Genomic DNA, 20,163 nt, shown 5'->3' on the forward strand with positions numbered 1-20,163 from the left:
CACGATAGGAAGTAGTAGTAATAGTAATTTATATGGAGAATTACAGAGAAACCTGAACAAGTAAATTACGAATTTATTGTCAATAAGAAATACAAATATCTTGACTGGCTTGCTACAAGTAATAAAAATGAAACATCAAGCACACTGTACAGTAGTAAGTCACAAAAAATTTCAACAGGGCATACAGGCAAATATACTTATCAGAATAAAAAATATTTTCTCTACTTTAACAGGATGCATAAACCTTTGCAGTCCAGCTTCAAAGCTCACCATTTATCATATTGGTCTACACATGACACTGGACCACAAAGAGTTAAAAGACACCTTTAACAGACTGTAACCTATAAAATAAACAATTCTCTGACAATAACTTAACATATTCTTCTGTACTGATAAAGGAACTTTCATACAGCACTCTTGATGAACAAAGCATTTCATATTTACACATATAAAAATTAAAATAATGTGTACCTGACCACTGTTTACATAGCTTGTCTGAATTGCACTGCCGTTGTTTCCGGCCTGAAAGAACCAATACTTGAAAGGAACACAACAATACAATTAAAAGTTATTAATTTTTTTTATAATGTCATCAATGAAAAGCTGTCTACTACTAATTACATATGGCAAGTATTCCAGCTACCTTAATTACACATTTTATGTCCAGTGTTGGATCCTTTCTTCTTAAGCAGAACAGTGGTACACATCACACAACCACTATTATGAAATAAAAGTAACTTCAGGTGAACGAGAAGTCTTGCAGTAGAAGATGTGCAATAGGAAATATTAAAAATGATATAACCCACAGGAAGACATCAAAATATCCTCCTATGAAATGTTTGTGGAAAGCCAGTACTCTTGAAGAAAACTGAATTTTTTTTGCTGCTTACTCAGAATTGTTACATTCTGCACTGCAAAAATGAAGAGTGAGATATCTCAATGCTCCAACTGATCCTACACAAAACATTTTATGGTTCAACATAGTCCTTTGTTGTTAGTAGTCAGTGGTATGTCAGCTCAGCCTTTTACAATGCCAAATACCTCTCCCAGTTCTTTCTGATTTGGAATGAATTCTACTATTTGCACAAACAGCATCTCCATTTCAGCATTTGTTTCAGTTGTACCTGGCATTAGAGCAACACTAAATGCAGGCCATAAAACACTTTGATAAAAGCAATAAAAAATCATGTTGTATTGCCACAACAGCAACACACCACTGACAATTTTTGCAGGACCCACAAAATCCCTGGTTGTCATTAAAATCTTACAATTGTGAGCTGTATGGTACCAACACCTGCACAGTACTTATAACAATCACTAAAACGTACCCAACTGATGGGAACTATTACAAAAATGTTTCATTCTAGAATCTACACACTCCCCAAATTATTGATTAACAGCTTCATACTTAAAAACAGTTATTAATCTTACACCTTCAGCACTCTGCCACTCCATTACTTTTATTTTATAAATGTTCAAAAAGTTTTATACATATGACAAGAATTATTTGTGCAGACGAACAACAGCACTGCCACTCATAACCCAATGAAAGAAAATGAATAAGATAAAAAAGCCATCTGCCTTTCAGTACTAATACTTTTGACATTCCACACATGAGATCCTGCATACAAGTGTTCTTTCAAGTCACCGTTATGCATTCACACACACACACACACACACACACACACGCACGCACACACACACACACACACACACACACACACACTCTTCATCATATGGAGTCTGTCCACTCTTCTAAACAGCACCACAGTGTGTACTTAAAGCCCAGAACACTATGAAGTTCATACTCCATAAAAATCAGTGCAACAAATATATGAAACAATCATTACAGACACTACCTAACTTGATAATAATAGAGCCACAATTAACTAAGTACACAGGGAGAATAGTTCATTGTAGTTTTTGCTTAAATTATAATCACAGACATTTAACTGAGTTAAGAAAACTCATTTTGTAGCACAATGGCCATCCATTTTCAGATTTAAGATAGAGTGCCTGTAAACAGAAAAAATGCAATAAGTCAGGACAACATTTTATAAAGATTAGAACTACATTATAGAGGTAAAATAAAAACTGGATGGCTCATGTATAACAGATTTATTTTATCTTCAATTAAGTTGTAGAATGTTCTTTCACTTCTTCACCTCATTTGTTTGTAATTCAAGTACACATATATTAAAATCCACCACTCATTTGGGATAGATATGACAAACAAAAATGGACTACAATACTACTAAAAAGAAGCATGCCATGCTAAAGTAAAACAAAAAATATTAAAACGAAACACAATTTTCGTTTCAACCTTGCCATGCTCTCCAGTACTAATACTGAACATCCTAAGGTAATTCTGCTCTTGCCATTGCTTCCTTAAAACCATGACATCTCCTCTGGATGTATTATCTTCAGAATCCTATTTGAGTAGTATGTACTGTGTTTTTCCGAGTTTTTCTCCAATACTGACTGCTACAAATACTGTCTTATCACATTGCATGTATCTCTGCCATTAATAAAATCTTCCTTTGCTCCAACTTCAACAAAAATTTTCTACTTTTTACAATATTTTTATATGTATCAACAATTTGCAACCCTTCAGTTGCAGTCTTTTTGGATGAGCTCTATGTTATAGTCACTATGTCAATGTACCTGCTGACTTATCCATACATGGTCAGAAATGTCCGTTCATTGTATATACAGTTATTTTTATCCCTCCAGAGCATTTAAAATACACAACAACACTTATGTTTGTGGAGGGAGGGAGAGACAGTTTACTATAGTCATCTTTGTATCCTAACTTACTTTCCTGCTTGGAACCTTCTTAAAGACATATCTGGGATTTTCAATTTGTGGCATTGCAAGCTGCTGGTTTGACTGCTGCAGGATGGAGTGAATCTGACAGGCTGGCTGTGGGCCAGTGTGAATGTCTAATGGCGCTGACCAGATGTCAGACAGCTGAGCTGAGCTGAGTGGAAGTAAAGGCAGCTAGCAATTCACGAGGCCCAGGGTCATTGGGGTTTTTCCAAGCAGGAAGATGGGTGTTTTCCGGTGACAAGGTCGCGGGATGAGATAGTACGGAGGAACCTGCGACTCGAAATGTCACTAATATGATTTCAATGAAAATACATTAAAACTCATTACTAGCATGCTACAGGAAAACCAATGACAGCTTTGGTACTATGGCAGTGGGGCAAGCTCACTGAACATAAATCCATGTTTGAAGCTTTAATAGTTAAAAAGTTATTGACATTATAACCATTATTTTTTATGGTAAATTGCAACAACCAAGTTCATCACGAAAGTCACACTCGTGATGCACCAGATGAAAGGTAATGCCTGCAATATAATGAACAGATTTGTCTTCTAATGAAACAATTATAAAAAATTTTATAGACAATTTAGTTTATTTATGTAAATAGAGCCATAACTACGAACTCCTCCACAGATACCCAAATGATTTTATCACCCCGAGTTTCTTTCCTTGATATTCCAATAACTTTCAACATGCATTGAATTGTAGTTGTGGTTTATGAAACAGGTCAAGTTAGTGTCTTGACTAGAGCACCACATGTGGCACTTAGTGTGTCTGAGATTTGTTTAAAATTGTTAAAAGAGGTATAAATGAGTTTAGGAGATTGGAAAATGACTGCAAAGATTTTCATATGTTTTATCATAAGTTATTACATGAAATTGTTATGAAAATTACAAAGGGTGGTCAGGGCCATAGCTTGTGGTCTTTTTGTCTGGAGCCAGTAATGCTACAGGCAGCATGTATGCTGCTAATGTTATTTTCATGTACTGTGACTTGTAAGTTGTAATTTAGCACATGCTGCTGCGTATAATGCTATGTCTGTACACAGTAATACCAAAATTTGCACTGGTGATAGGCACTGTTCAGTTGTTTAATGAGGTTTTTTTAAGCCGCCATTCACATACATTGAGCATCTCCAAAAATAATTAAAAGGTATTTTGAAGTCAATCTGTTTTTAGCAATATTGTTATCCTTCAGGATTTCGACCAACAGATCTAACCTTTGTACATCTTTTATTAAAGTAGTTGCTAACGTCTCACTAACATAAGGCTTTGGCAGTAACATTAATATGTTGTGTTGTTGGGCTAACCAGTGACAGTGTTGGCCACCCCCTATTGATGTTAACAAGCGGTGCTCAAAGTTAATGGCTGTACATTGCCCACATGCTGGGGAACGGCTGAAAAATGTCTAAGTTGATGTAACGTGCTACTCTCATAGCCTTCCATGATTTGTTAATGCTCAAGCCAAGCTCATCATAAATTGTACAGAAGTTCTTTGAACAACCAGACTTTCAACATTTTTTTAAAACCCCAAACCAACTCTGAGAACAGAATAACTGATAAATGACAGTGATAATGAATCTTAATCTATCTGTTCAAAATAATATATTATGGATAAACCATATTGATTTTATAATGGAGAAGCAAACTGTAAACTTTGGGTGATTGGAAGAATTTGGTGGCGGCTTAACTTGTTAACAAAACACATGTATGTACTCTCACTGCTCCTCCCTTGAACCACAGTGCTTACTAATGTAAACCTTTGACCTTGACACCATTTCCTTCATTAACTCCCTTTTCTCATAATTTCAGGTCTTATCCTCTTCCATCTCCCTCCTCTTATCTCCCCTGCAACCACTTCCAACTATGTAAACCTTCTCTCATACCAAAAGAAGGAACCTGTGATAATGTAACAAGAAAGAAAAGGCAAGAAGTAAACATATTTTAAGAGTACAAAAAGTCAATCTAAATGCACTGCCTGAGAAGACAGAAGTTGCAGTGAGCAGTCAACAAGCAGTGCACAGCCCTTAATGTTTCCTGTTTCCTGAAGAATGAGAAATTGTGGAAATTAAACATTCAGCTTTGTCTTTAAACCTTCGCCACCACTCCTTGTCACAGCTGTTTCCATGTTGGCATTTTAATATGTAGGCATTCCATTTAAAATGCAAATACTGGTGGGAACATAGTACTAGTGTCTGCAAGCCAATAGTTCAAGTGTGCTATCTTGTGTGGAAACTGGCAGGTGCAGCCACTAATGAGTATGTGAAGATGACAGACTTTGCTCTCTTCTGGTTTCTCACCACCTGCACAGGGTACTGATATGGGGGAATTCGTGTTGTACCAGTGAAACTTTTAAAATACCAAACACAAGTAATTATGGTAATGGAAAGTCCTGGTAGATTGTAAATAATTTACGGATTAAAGATAAAACCTCACCAACTGGTAGCTGCTCTGAATCAACAGGAGGACATAAACATGACTGAGGACTCCACAAGTTTTCAGACAAATTCGTTTAAAAAAAAAAAAATAAATAAATAAATAAATATTCATTTTTGAAAACGAATTTGTCTGAAAACTGATTTTTACTGGATAATCAATAGTGCTAGGAATTTTAGGTGTTGCTCTTTCATTTTTTTCTGTTTAAATGCACAAATTAGCTTATCTTGCAAAGAAAACATTAAACATTAAATGAACATCCCTAACTGTTTTTGGTTGCACCTTTCCGACTTGTTTAATACTTTTTTAAGTATCTTTTGTCACATTTTATTCCTAAAAAATGAATGTTACTATGAAGGTCAGGAATATTTATCTTTTGGCACATTTTATTCCTAAAAAAGGAATGTTACTATGAAGGTCAGGAAAAAGAGTTTTTTCCATCTGCAAAGCTTGTTCTATGTAGAATGAGATTTTCACTATCTGCAGCGGAGTGTGCGCTGATATGATGGAAACATCCCCCAGGCTGTGGCTAAGCCATGTCTCCGCAATATCCTTTCTTTCAGGAGTGCTAGTTCTGCAAGTTTCGCAGGAGAGCTTCTGTTAAGTTTGGAAGATAGGAGACGAGGTACTGGCAGAAGTAAAGCTGTGAGGACGGGGCGTGAGTCCGTGCTTGGGTAGCTCAGTTGGTAGACCACTTGCCCGCGAAAGACGAAGATCCCGAGTTCGAGTCTCGGTCCGGCACACAGTTTTAATTTGCCAGGAAGTTTGGTTCTACGTAGTTCCTCAGTTCACCACTAGGATCGTAGGCTCCCAATACTGTTCTAATGGGGACGTAAATATGAACGTGGTGAGTGATTGTTTTTACTAACGCCTCCACATTTTTTTGGTATTACATAGTCGACATTTCAGAATATCCTTTGTCTTTATATACCAGAAAGTCACTTTAAGATCGCAGCATCTTACAAAAGCCACATCTTCAGCATTTACAACAGATCAGGCAAGTAACAGCTGAAAATGCAGTATACTTTCAACTACATGAAACCCAGTAATAGGCGAAACAAACTTACTAAACATTTTACTAGCATCCCTAAATGGGAACCCATGCTGCTGAAAATGTCCTTTCTGAATAAAATAAACAATGCCAGTGTGAAGCACAGTTACAATGATGCCTTAACTGTATTGTGGCCTGAAAGAATAGAGTAAGATCGAGTGTGGCTAGTACTTATGTGCCAAGTACCTTATATGTAACCTATGTACCGTAATCAAAGCATGTGACCTGCATTGCATTGAGTCCGAAGCACTAAAAGATGAATATTCACATGAAAACACATTTCCCTCTTGCACTAAAAAATTGCTAGAAAATGCTCCTGCTGCAATACAAAAGCATGCTGAAATTACCGGGGCTTCCTCTTCCAACTTCTCCAATTCTTATTAAATGGGGTACTTGAGTAAAGGCTGCAGTGTTTATTTGTAACCATTTTACTGCTGTATGTGATTTATTAGATATTATACCACATGATTTTTCAGCTGTGAAAAATGCCAAAGAACTAGCTGGAAAAAAGGAGTTAGATGATGAAATTTTTACTGTGTGTGGCTACTTTTCCCTAACAACTGTCATTACAAAAGTGGAGAAACTGTGTCCTTAGAAAGAACAATGGGTTATTCTGATGGATGTGAGGGAAACACTGTAGGGTACTGCAAAGCGAGTACTAGACCAGAGCTTAGGAAAACCCTGATATTGAATACATTGCAAGAAACAGGGATTTCAATTATCATTGCAAACAAAATATGCATCTCTCGTATTTGTTGACGCTGAACAATCTTTTTCTACATATAAGTATTTACTTCATGACCAGAGATGCAGCTTCACTGAAATGTTAAATGTTTCTGTTTTAACAGTTTTCTGGACATGTGATTGTAATAATGTGCTCAGGGACCTTTCACTGCAAGTTTTTAATACATAACAACAAGTGAGAATTGTGTGCCATATTATGATGTGAAATTTGCACCTTTTTAACCTAAATTTTGCACCCAAAATTCCTAGCTCTAATCATCATACATAATATCAGTACCAACTGCAAGATGACACTTTTTATTTTTATGTGGCTTCTTGAGAAACTTTCATTTTTAGATTAATCAAAATTAAAAACTGCACTTGCCTAAAAAGTTAACATTATACATATTCTAAATTTATGCCATTTGATTGTCCACACTTTGATAATAAGAGAAATAAAATAAAAAGAAATGTTTTACATTAATTATTATCTTCACCTGACCAAGCAGTGATGGCTGTGAACCATCCTTTCTGGAAGAATCTGACCTAGCTGAAAATGCCACCTGGTACATGAAAACAATGGGAGTCATTAATATTGTAATGAAACCCTCCCTAGTCCAGCACCACACCTGAATAAGCCTTTATAAAACCTTGGCAAGACCTGTACTATGTTATGGCAGTGAAGCCCGGACAATAATGGCAAGAGATGTGAAAAGACCGTGAAATGAAATTCTTGAGACGAACATCTTGACACACCAAATGCATCACAGAAGTAACGAAGATGTGTTGACAGAATTTAAAATGAAACCCATCGCACATTATATTCAGAACTATAAGCACAACTAGAGAAAACACATACAATGAATGAGCTGAAAGAGGATCCCAAAATCCATGCTACACTACACTACTATACCAACTGTGCAAGATCTTTGGGTCAACCATGAAAATATAGCAAGAAAGTCTCAATGTGACCCCAACCAGTCAAAAGGCACATTTATTTGGAATGAAGACAATGGTGACTATCACTTCCTCTGTTCCTTAATTACTAGAAGTTTTGAACTCATGTTACCAGGAATTACTACCTGGTCTGTATGGTTCTTTGATATCAGATCCTTAACTTGCCAAGTGAATTATGAAGTGTCCCCTGAAAAGAACCAGCATCAACATTTTTCTTCTGTTAGACAAAGAGCCTGGTATTCTGTTTCAAACAACTTTCAACCAATCTAGAGTCAGGTCATTTGTCATCCAACCCTTTTCTTGGCATCTAATGCAGTGCAGTGCAGAATGAGAAACAGTTTAAGATGATCAATTGTAAATAGTGCCGCACAGAAAATACCGCAGAATGCTAAAAACTGCCACATGCAGATTTGAAATGAAGCCTGTCGACACCAAGGGGAGGGAGGTGGGGGGGGGGGGGGGGGGGGGGGGGAGGGGGCAGGTTGTGTAAAGAAACACCAATAATCATTGAAGACGCTTTGTAAATAAAAGTGGAACACGTCTGTTGTAATTCTTTTTAATCAGACTGCAGTCAGCTCAAGATGAATAACCTATAGTAACAAATGTTAACAGCTGCTGCGGAAGATGGCCATGCAAACAAATGTATTACTTTTAATGCTCTTCATTCCAACAGCAAAATTTGACAGCATATCAAAATAAACAGACATGTGATCGGTACTGCCCATATGGCCTATCAGTCATGCTGCTTACTCAGACTGATTACATGATGCTGACATGTAAATAGTTTTTTTGCCAAATGCAGCAGGAAGTTGCTAACATCATTCCATGTCATACTATAAGCTTCACCTTCCTCTTCATCCTCAAGCACCAGCCAGCCCTGGCTGCAAATTCCACGACACTTGGAGTTGGAAAATTCCTCTTTGTTCCAGCATCTTCTTTCAGATGAATTCTTGAGTAATTGGGAAGCAATCACTGTGTTTCTGTTGCACATATTGAGCAACCAGCAGCTCCAATTCATGACACCTTCCCTGGTTCAGTCCCCTGAAAGTTTAGTGTGTAGAATGTAGAACTGGTCTTTTTTAAATTATTCTTCATCTGACACCACCAATGAACATTAGTTCTGCGACACCAAATTTTCTTTCTGCTGCACAGTTGTTTGTGGCATCTGCTTTAAGAATCAGCATCAACTTAAAATTAGTATTGTCTGTGTGAACCTATTGTGAACTGTGAACTTTTAGATCCATCTGCACTTCAGTTTAACACTGTTGCCAACCTTGAAAATAAACAGTGTTACAGCGGAGTGCATATTTAGCACCACTGTGTCATAACTGCCAAGATTATTAATAAAAGAGATCCAGTGTTACTGAGTTATTGATATAAGAAGGGTCTCTTGACTGTAGTAGTAAGGCACAGGCATCAAGAGACACTGCATATGGCCACCAGGAAAAAAAGCAACAAGAAGCAAATGCAACGGTTAGCACACACCAGTTGAAAGTGGTACGCACTCGCAGTCACTGCCGGGTGACAACATGTGGTAAGCAATTGAAATACCCACGGCCAGTTGACAGAGGCGAAAACAAGCAAGTCCTGACCCGCGTGGGGCATTTCCGGACTGTTCGAGGAGATTTGAGAAGCTTCTGGAAAGATTTAGCTCACTGAAAGGATCTTTAATGTAAGCAGGAGAAAGCAAAATTGCCAGGGAAAAGTGCTCCAAGACCCTGAAAAAGCGATCTATAAATGGGAGTCTCGGCAGCAGCAGACGAGTTAAGCACTAAGAGTTAGCGAGCCAGTTGCCACAGTAATCATGAGATATCATGTGAGTCCTTGAGAATCGACACTGTAAAGTGACAGTTCAGTTCAATGACGCTGCAGTAAACTACGAGAAGACTGTACACATTTGAGGTAGGCACAGATTTTCCAGTAAATATCCAGCCACAGCTCTTACATTGAGTTTTCTACCTGTTATTAAAGAACAAGCTCTGTAGAGCTTATCTCTCAAGGTAGTAAAAGAGTAATAGTATTTCTGTGCATCACAATATACAAAGGAACAAGTGCTGCCTCATACATGTCTCCTAGTGTCTAGCTGCACTAATCGCAATGAGGAATAATTGGTTGTGTACAGCAAGGAATGAGCACTGTCTCACGCTCATCTCTTATCTCAATTCAAGTATTTAATGGTATCATCAGAATATGTCATTAGTAAAGCACTCGTCTTTGATAGCAGAAGGCAGTACTTGGGAAGGGAGTAAGGTTGAATTATTGAAAAATAAAGTGTTCTTAAATTGTATTGGAAGTGTTTGCACCCTTATTCGCTTCCTACAAAACTTACGTATCATCTCCACTCCGACATCACCTCTCCTAAATATTGTAGGAGACTTTCTACCACTCACTCTGCCATGCAGGCCACACCTTTATACAAGGCTGCAGGTGGTCTTTGTGAACGTTTTTTTGTTAGCATTAATTTCTCTCCTGTAGAAGCACATACTATTTCCAAGGTTTTTTTCCATTTTTAAAGTCAATTCCATTTCTGCTACTGTTTAGGCATGTTCATAAGAAGCCGAGATGCGCAGTATTCATTGCCACAGTTGGCAGTGCGATGAAACTTGCTTGGCTAGCTGGTGCCACAGTTCACTGCTCACCCTCCTACCCTTCTGAATTCTTCAAATTAAATCCGTGCGTGACCTCAACTGCCAAAGCTTCATCTCTAAATGTAAGACAGTCCCACCGTTAACATAGTACACGATGTAAAAATAATGACCTCCGGAACAACAGTTTAATCTGTGAATGTAGGACAACCTTGTATTTTTCAAATAACAAATTCTGGGGAAAAAACTGTCTTGCACTCGGATGAATATGGTACATAAACCTTTTTGATAAACTTGGTCCTTGACTTACCATATTTTTCAAGTTAAGATTTGTGATTGGTTGTTGGAACATCAATTCTACAAAGTAAAAGATTTTTTTTTAAATAAGCAATCTTGATTTTTCTATCAACATTGATAAAGCAGAAGCATTTAATTTAATGAACCTTTTCTGTCAAAATATTCTTACCACCACCTGTTTATTTAATGACCAATGCTACTCCACTGTCAATAGTTAATGAAGACTCTTATATCAATTTAACAAAAAAACGGTGCTTTTGAGTCTCAAGCAACAAAAATTATTTTTATAGAATGAGATTTTTCACTCTGCAGTGGAGTATGTGCTGATACGAAACTTCCTGGCACATTAAAACTGCGTGCCAGACCGAGAATCGAACTCAGGACCTTTGCCTTTCGTGGACAGGTGCTCTACCGGCTGGACTACCCGAGCACAACTCATGACCCATCCTCACAGCTTTACTTCCACCAGTACCTTGTCTCCTACCCTCCAAACTTAACAGAAGCTTTCCTGTGAAATTTGGAGAAGTGGCACTCCTGGAGGAAAGGATATATCGAAGACATGGCTTAGCCACAGCTTGGGTGATGTTTCCAGAATCAGATTTTCACTCTGCAGCATAGCGTGCTCCAATATGAAACTTCCTGGCAGATTAAAATTGTGTGCTGGATTGAAATCTATACTCTTTCAGAGCGCTACTTTTGCAAGTTTCACAGGAGAGCTTCTGTGAAGTTTGGAAGGTAGGAGATGAGGTACCGGTGGAAACAAAGCTGTGAGGATGGGTCATTAGTCGTGCTTGGGTAGCTCAGTTGGAACAGCACTTGTTTAAAAAAAAGCTGCTTAGTTAATTTTGTATTTGTTTGCAAGCACACGTGTACCAGGGCTACAGACATGTACGTGTAAATGAACAAAAAATTTATTAAGTAATTTTTGGAGGTGGCAATTAAAACTTTATGTATTAACAAAGAAAAAGACCACCTGTCATACAGATTTGGAGGTACTTCAGCTTCTGTGTCTCAAGACTCACCTCAGTCAGGGCACTAGTTAACAGTGGTGGTGGAGGGCGCTGGCTGCTCTACTGTGGGCGACCTGTGCATGTCAGTCGCCGAACCGGGTGTCTGCAGGGCATCTGCAGCCTCGTCGACAGCACCTGTACTGCCCTCACAGATCCCCTCGCCTTCATCAGAGGCAGAGCTGGCTGCAGTGCTGCCACCCGGAGGGGCAGTTGTCAGTGTGCTCCACCAGCTGGAGAGAGCACCTCGCGCTTGGGACAGGGCACCTCCTATAAAACCGAAACAATGGGGCTGACACACTGGCAATAGTTTATTTCTATGATACTAACGAGTCCTGTGTGAAATACAAATAATGGTCAGAATGATTCTCATCAGGGTCTTCAATGAGGAGGCAGCAGTCGATGAAAGAGCCAGACAAAATTCAGACTATGATTGAACACTTACAAACCCAAACACTTACAAATCTGTAGCATAACACATCAAATTCAAACACTGTACAGTAGCAAAATCTAAATGTCTACATGCAGCAGAGAACTGCCAGAAACGGACTCTCGGAAACAGGGTAAAAAGAAAATCTCTTTAAGAGATCCTGGGGGAAAAAATAAATGCTGAGGACTTCTCATTTCATTGGAGGTCAACCAATGAATCACATCAAAAGTTTTGAAACATCTCTGCCACAATAAAGCAGAGAAGGCTGGCCTTCTATGGTACATTGCAATAATTAAACCAAAAAGGATTACAAATAAGATTACAAGTGAATAAGAATATTATTATTTTATGGTTTTTCCAGTGTATTTTGGTGTAGTTTTGTGAATTTTTCGCACATATTTTTATGTTATTTATATATTTTTACGTGTTTTTATCCTCCACCACAATCCTTGCTCCTTCCATCTGTGCCAAGATGAAAAAAGCTTCCTTATCCCCAGCCAGAACTCTGTCCAACATATTGTTCCTGCATTGCTGCTTGACTCATGCAACCCCTGAATGGCCTTCCCATCAGTTTAACCATCTCTGGCTGCAACCCTCTCCACAATGACCTCGATCTGTTCAAATTCTGCAAGTCCTTAGTTCTCACCAACATAGTCCTTATCCTTTTCATGATATTGTCATTCCACTGCTTGACATTACCAGTGAATACAAAGACAAGTCACATGGTTGAAAAAGTACACTGGGATTTCAAACACAGAAAGTTGCAAGTGGATCTTACCTTCATTATTTTAAGCTTTAGATGGAATGGTCATCAACATCATGATAGCTTATACTTATGTTTTGTGACATGACGATGATCATGATGATGATGATGATGATGATGATGATGTAGATCGATACTGGTAGCACAATAAAGAGATTCACTTATCAGATCTGTATTTCCAACAGGGCTCTTATAAAACGTGTTACAGCTGCCTGTCATTGATTAGCAAAAAGACTGAAAGTGTCACTAAAATTTTACGTGACATCCTCCTTCGAAGTGAACAGACTAATAAAAGCACACACAGACACATGCCCAGCTACAATGTCCCAGCACTGTAGCCCAATTGGGTGAGGAGTTATTTTTGTTACGTTAGTGAGAGGTGAAAGGAGTCTGGGTGGGGTGAAGGGAGATGGGGAGGGGTGGTGAGGGGAGGGGGGTAAGGGGAAGGCAGCAGGGGAAGTCACATTTCTCACACACTGGAGTGTAACATAGGAAGAGGGTAAAGGACAATGTGGGTGTACATTAATGGAGTGATATGGAAAATTAACACAGTCTTAGCAAAGACAAATGAAGAAACTAATATGATTTTAAGGTCCATCTGCCCATGAAACAAAGTATGCTTAAATCTTAGGCTGCAAACCAACAACAGCAACACAGCCAAGTTCTGTCTAAAGCTAGTGGAACACCTAATAAATAGCAGTTTGAGCTCAGACGCCCACGAAATAAGTGAATAATTGGTAACTTGTCACTGCAATGCGTGTAACATTTCTTCTAGACAGTTCATTGTCAGCAGATGGAGAGACCACTTCAAGCACCAGATATTTCCATATATACAAGGACGTTTTTGTCCACACACCAAGATCCCACACACTGCTTGAGCATCTTAACTCTAACTTCAACAGGAAAAATCCACAATAGAAAGTAACATAACTTCAGTGGGTGCAAGCAACTTAATGTATTTACATGTATCTCTTTCCACAATGTTCTACATCCATTTCTGTACTCTGTAAGCAACTGTACAGTGTGTGGCAGAGAGTTCACTGTGCACCAGTCTCATCTTAACAACCCTTCCCTCCCCCTTCCCTTGTGCTGCTAGTCCATTCACAGGTGATACATAGATTGAAAAACTGACTGCAGCCGTCAGAAGGGATCTGAATTTCTCCAATTTTATTGTCATAATCATTACACGAGATTATGTTGGAAGAAGCAGTAAGTGTATCAAATAATTTTTGAAGTTGGACTATTAGAATCATCTTTCCTGCTAAAATTCCCTCACTTGTGCTGATTAAAATACAAGATGGATCCTGCATCTCTTGTTTGAATCTTTTATGTTGCTGCTATTAAAGTAGCTTGGTAAGGGTCCAAACTGATTGGCAATACTCAAGAACTGATCAAACAATTGTTTTCTAAGTGACCTCTTCTGTCGGTGAATCTCACTTCCTTAGAAGTCCTACAGTAAATATAAATCTGGTATCTGCCTTCCTCAAGACAAACTCCTCGATAATTAACAATTGTGATCAATTCCAGTGACTGAGGTCCGAGCGCAAGTCGATATTGGATCTTTTCATGTATTTGCAAACATTATACCTATTTAGGTATAGAATCAGCTGCCAATATAAGCTCCAGGCACTGATAACTTTCAAGTATCTTTGCATTTTGTAACAAGTTCCTAATCAGTGTCACTTAGCTCATACACAACTGCATCACCTGCCAAGAGCCTCATAAGGCTAAAGACTGCCACCTAACAGCCTGTCATTCTTCTACTAGTTTCTGGGCCCAATTGAAATGCTTTTGACTTTTAGAGGAAATGTTCCTTTTTTATCCTCTGGAATGGCAGTATACATACTATTGAATGTTTACGATATGTGCCAGAACTCTTGAACCTTTAGTGAACCGTGTGCTGAGAAAGTAACAATAGGCAAAGAAAGCCTTAGAGGACAGTTTTTTTTAATTTTTTTTTATTTTTTTAAATGATCGATTTCATTGGGTAACTAATGATAAATTTCATCCACATTTTGAGTTTTTTCCCCATAATGTCTTTTTACTAGGCACCTCCTGCATATTTCTTGTCACACAATAATATGTCACTTAATTATGATCCTGATGCCATCTAAAATTATCTGTGTTCAATCTGTGTTATCTTCGAGTTAAAACTCTGGTTTCTTCTTCAGGAGCTGACTGATGTGTGTGACTTATTACTGATAGAGTGACATCGCCTAGCGGTGATGGTTACATGTGTAAATGTGGGAAATCCCCACTGGAACAGAATATGAAGTGGAAGAGAATTGATGCCAACCCTTTCATCTGTTTTTCTCTGAATGCCCTGTTTCTGGCAACCAGTTGTGGGTTCCACTAATATTATAGCCAGTTTGTTACATTAGCACATCGGACCTTCTACTGCTGTTTTCCCGTTAAAACGAAGCATGAAGTAAGATTCTTACCTTGAAATACAATCTTATGTTCTTTCATAAGGCTAAGCTCTGTTACCGATTACATTTCTAAGTTTCTAAACTGGATATGAATTTTATATTCAGTAGGGCACTCAAAGACATTGCTGGTTGTCTGTCCTACACTCACATGCCACACTGTAAACACCAGATATTCTCAAACCAAGGCCATATCTTGCTGGAAACAGCAATTCTCTAATTTTCTGCAGTGGACAGAATACAGAACTCCCCAACCATCGTGTGCCGCCGTGCTGTCACGGTGTTCAGCTGCGCACCTCACTCTGGTTCGCAATGAGAGCCTGGCATCCACCACTTATCAGATGAGGCATTCATTATCTGTCCTTGAGACAGCGGTCTGCAGCGCTGGCAGGCTCCAATATCGGGCCACACGGTCCACATAACTACTGCAACAAGTAGCTAGTGCGGAGGTATTCTACAGTGTGTTTCCAGTGGCAAAATTTGGCATGTAAACCTGGGACTACACAAGTGTGTATCCTAATTTTGCTTGAAGTTGCCCCACAGAAAGGAAGAAATCTTGTTGGAGTATCTTTAGTACCTGATGCTGATTTGGATTCCCCATCTAGACCAAATATCAACGGAGAGAACATGTGACAGATACTAGGGCTCCAAGCGACAGCCACAGCAAGCATCTATGAGGGACACACGTGCCACGCAAGCATGTGGGATGGCGCCGCCCTCTGCGAAGGTCTGCCACTAAATACCACAGCATGTCTATTGTTGGCCAGTTTGCCACTAGTCACTGAAGCCTCTAGTTACGCGCCTTTGAACAGTAGGATGTTAACCTTGCCTGATTTCCATTTGTGATTTGGACTGCTCTCTGGACTGTTGCTTTTTTTAAAGGCAACTTTGCTGTGCTCTGGACTTTTTTTGGTTATTCATTCACTTCACAACCTCCGCGTCTTACCTCCAAAACCACCTGTTCATTTCATCTGTCTCTATGTTATCACCAGTGCAAGTAATCATTAACGGTGTTCTACCAATGCAGAGTAGTACAGAAGACAATCTTTTTCCATTTGCTGAATGGGTCAGTACCTATTTGTACTGGTGAATGCAGATCTAAATTGGTGGGATATTTATCTGTTCTACAGAAAAGTGCACATCAAATATTTTAATTCAGGCTGCACATTACTGCAATCTAAAACAGTCTGAGCTCAGCAGATTGATCCGCTTAGGCCAGAATTCTTTTAGGTAGGGCGGTAGAAACTCCTTTCATACAAAAATAAATATGTGCTGGTTTTCTGTATACTGGATGACTCAGCTGTCCATCCATCTTACACTGAACTGACATATCCACCAGTCCAGCTGTCAGCCAGCTGCTGATAAAAAGAAAAGAAGGTGAATTTCTTCAAAATCTCAAGTTTTAACTACATTGTAACACAGCCTCAACACCAAAAAATTTTACCCATGGATATGACAACATTTCTCTAAAACAGATAAATAAGACTATTTTATAAACATTTATTCTGATTTCACATCATCCATCATGTTTCTGCTGCACTAATTTTCTGTTACACTCTGCTTGGGGAAGCACCCAGAGTACAGAGTACTCACTCACCAACTGCTCTGCCAGTCGTCGCCACAGCGCGCCCAGTGGATGCCATTGCTTGATTCAGTTTACGACCTCCTTCCGTGTTCTGCATTGTGCTACATGAAAAAGGGAGGAAAATAAGAAAATACATTAAAAAATGCAATGCAAGAGTAACTGCAGGTACCTTTGTATAATATAAACTGTGCATCAAATGCTATATAGAAAATATGGCAGAAAATATTTAGTTGGTGCTGTATTTTTTATGAAATACTGAAAATTATAGCTGGTAAACAACTGATAAGATAAAATACCTATGCTGCTTGCCCTTGCCATATGAGGTACCTTAATAGTTTTAAGACTGTCCCCAGTAATATAGCATCTCATTACATCAAAACTGTCCAGTGTATAAACTGACAGTTTCTTCTTGGTTTAGTTATTTCATTTCCTCGTCACCACAGACATCACAACTGTTTTATTACATTTAGTCTCTGATTTGTATTAACAATCCTTTGTGTAACTGACTATATGCATTCCGCGGCACTGGAGAGAAGTTTTAATTTTATATTTTCTTGCAAACATCTACAAGATTCTGACTATTAGTCCCATACTGTTCTCTGATCATCTACACAGTTACTTCTTTTGTATCAACATTTCACTCAGCTCTTTGCACACTATTCACTATTCCACCAGTACAACTGGAATATCTGTTTATTAGCACCACAAATATTTTCACAGCACCCCTCAGTTTTTTTAGTTGCTAAATATACGTTGAATTAGCTTAAATGGGTGTTTTTTGGTTCCAATCCAGCTTTTTCTTAACTCCAGTAAGTTTCTTGTGCCTGACGTACTCAGCTTGAAATAATTACCCACTGATTTTATCTTCTGTATTATAAGTCTAGCTTCTTTCAAAGCATCTAGCAGAATGAGATTCAGTGCTTATAATCACATCATTATCAGGAAGATAGACTTGCTCAGAAATCATTTTCATTTATTTCTGCCAAATAAACACTAGCAAAACAGAGTGGAGTTTAAAAAAAATCCTCGTATATTTCCACAAATTGCTTTCCCGCTCGGCAAACAATATGCCGGATTCAAGCTATCGACAAAAACCTTTCATCTTTAACAACTGATACAAGCTGGAAACACATTATGAATATTCCCTTCACCATCACAACAGGTGGGTTCCTCTCATCTTGGCATCATCATGGCCTGCCCTTCCTTATCTACTATCACACACTTTAACTCGGCCGTTTCCTTCATCGGTGGATGTTGGCTGACTTTGTGCAGTTCCAGAATGTTTACACTCATTACCAATCTTAGATGGTCATGGAAAATAATAATGGAAGTACTTCTAACTATCAACACCTTACAGTTTTCAGATGTAGTAGTTATTTTCTAGCAATAAGATTCCATTTTCAATTACTCGATGTTGGAGTAATGCTTCCTTTTGTGTGACTTCTGCAATGCATTAACCTACTACACATTTATTTCTTTTATAAGCTGTAAGCTGGCTGCACTGAGAGGAGGAGGCAGGGCTCATCCCGGCAGCCAATGTGCTACGAGCCAATCACATGCTTTTCCCCCACACAGGGGCCAAGTTAAAGTGTGTGATCAGTAACCTACCCAACCTACAACCTATACTCTTTTCCAACCTGAGGAAGGAACTAATAGTTCCCTAAGCTAGGAACAGTTTTTCACTATCAGCAGTGTTTCACCCCCCCCCCCTCCCCTCCCACTTTTTTTTTTTTTTTCTTATCAGAATGACATCACTGAAATGTGACTGGCAACGATAATGTTTGTATAAGAGTTTTGAGACTGTCGATTGTATTGTTGCAAACAGCATTTGATGTACTTGATGATTCAGTTGCTGCACTTTGACCGTGAACTTATAAATTTACAGTCTGATATCTTCTCTTCAAATGCTCTCTCACATTCTTCACAGCAGTTCCGAAACATAATGTTTTACCACATATATCACACTATGCACTCTTGTTTCTTTTGTGCCTTACAGAACATCATCCCCACAAGTAACTAGACTTTTGTATTTTATTCACTGTTGAGAACCACACAAAAGGGACTGTAAAATAATTAAATTTCATTTTGCTATACATAACCAGTTGCAAGACAATTCTGAGATTACTTATTACACTGATAGGTAACAAACAGTCTTGAATTTGTCCTAAATTACTGAAATTTTAAAGACAAGAAGAAAGGTATTTTTATGGTTACATTTAATGTCATCCATCCATAATATTTCCATACACTGTATCTCTCCCCCCAATTCTGCTGAAAACTCATTTCATATATGTCAAATTATTCTTTAGCACCCCTCAGTACCACCACATTTCAAACACTTTGATTCTGCTGTTTTCCCATAGTCCAATGAGTATATGTAATTGCACTGTTATGTTTTGCAGGTCCAAAGAATGATGACATATAAGTAACTACTGGGATGGTATAATCTTTTTGTTTCAAAGAACATACATTCTAGCATCTAAAATTTGTAACAGACACAACAGGTAATCTGAGAATTTCAATGCTGTCACTGTGGCTGTATGGGAGAATGTACTGTAACAGAAATGAACCACTTGAATATCTCTGCTCTGAAATACATATATCAAAGAGTTTCTAGATAATGTTATGCATGGAGAAAACATTCTCTTCATTGATGACAGCAACACTGCAGTTACAGATAACACATCAAAATTCTTGGTAAAGAACAAAAATGAAACCCTCAGGGATGCTTACAACAAGTCAATGTTCAATTAACACTGAACATAAAGAAAACAAACAGCACTGATATCAGTCTGCAGTGGGAAAATAATACTTTCACATTAGACGTAGATGACAATTCCATGAGTTGTGTAACACACAAAATTTTAGGGATGAATATTGACTAAGTTGAAATCAAATGAGCACACAAAGATACTACTGAAGATAATGTCAATAGCATGTTATGCCCTTAGATTCCTAAAAGCAGTGTGTAAAAGCAAGTGTCTCAGTCACATATTATTCCTATGTGCACTCAGTCCTTGGTGATGGTATTGTTTTAATTTTGGGGTTCAAGTGCACAATCTGTGGTCACAGTGTCT

General features: G+C 38.4%; 1 protein-coding gene across 1 annotated transcript in view; it reads right to left on the reverse strand.

The window, feature by feature from the left end:
- Window positions 1-74: 74 nt before the first annotated feature.
- LOC124788104 (late secretory pathway protein AVL9 homolog) overlaps window positions 75-20,163 on the reverse strand; it is a 98,797-nt gene continuing 78,708 nt past the window's right edge. The window contains exons 9-11 of the mRNA XM_047255222.1: window positions 17,099-17,187; window positions 11,898-12,152; window positions 75-2,016 (exon numbers count right to left, since the gene is read on the reverse strand). Of these exons, the coding sequence (XP_047111178.1) occupies window positions 11,911-12,152; window positions 17,099-17,187 (331 nt within the window). The 3' untranslated portion in view covers window positions 75-2,016; window positions 11,898-11,910. The remainder of the gene's footprint in view (window positions 2,017-11,897; window positions 12,153-17,098; window positions 17,188-20,163) is intronic.

This window comes from Schistocerca piceifrons, chromosome 3 (genome assembly GCF_021461385.2).
Source record: "Schistocerca piceifrons isolate TAMUIC-IGC-003096 chromosome 3, iqSchPice1.1, whole genome shotgun sequence".
Taxonomy (NCBI): domain Eukaryota; kingdom Metazoa; phylum Arthropoda; class Insecta; order Orthoptera; family Acrididae; genus Schistocerca; species Schistocerca piceifrons.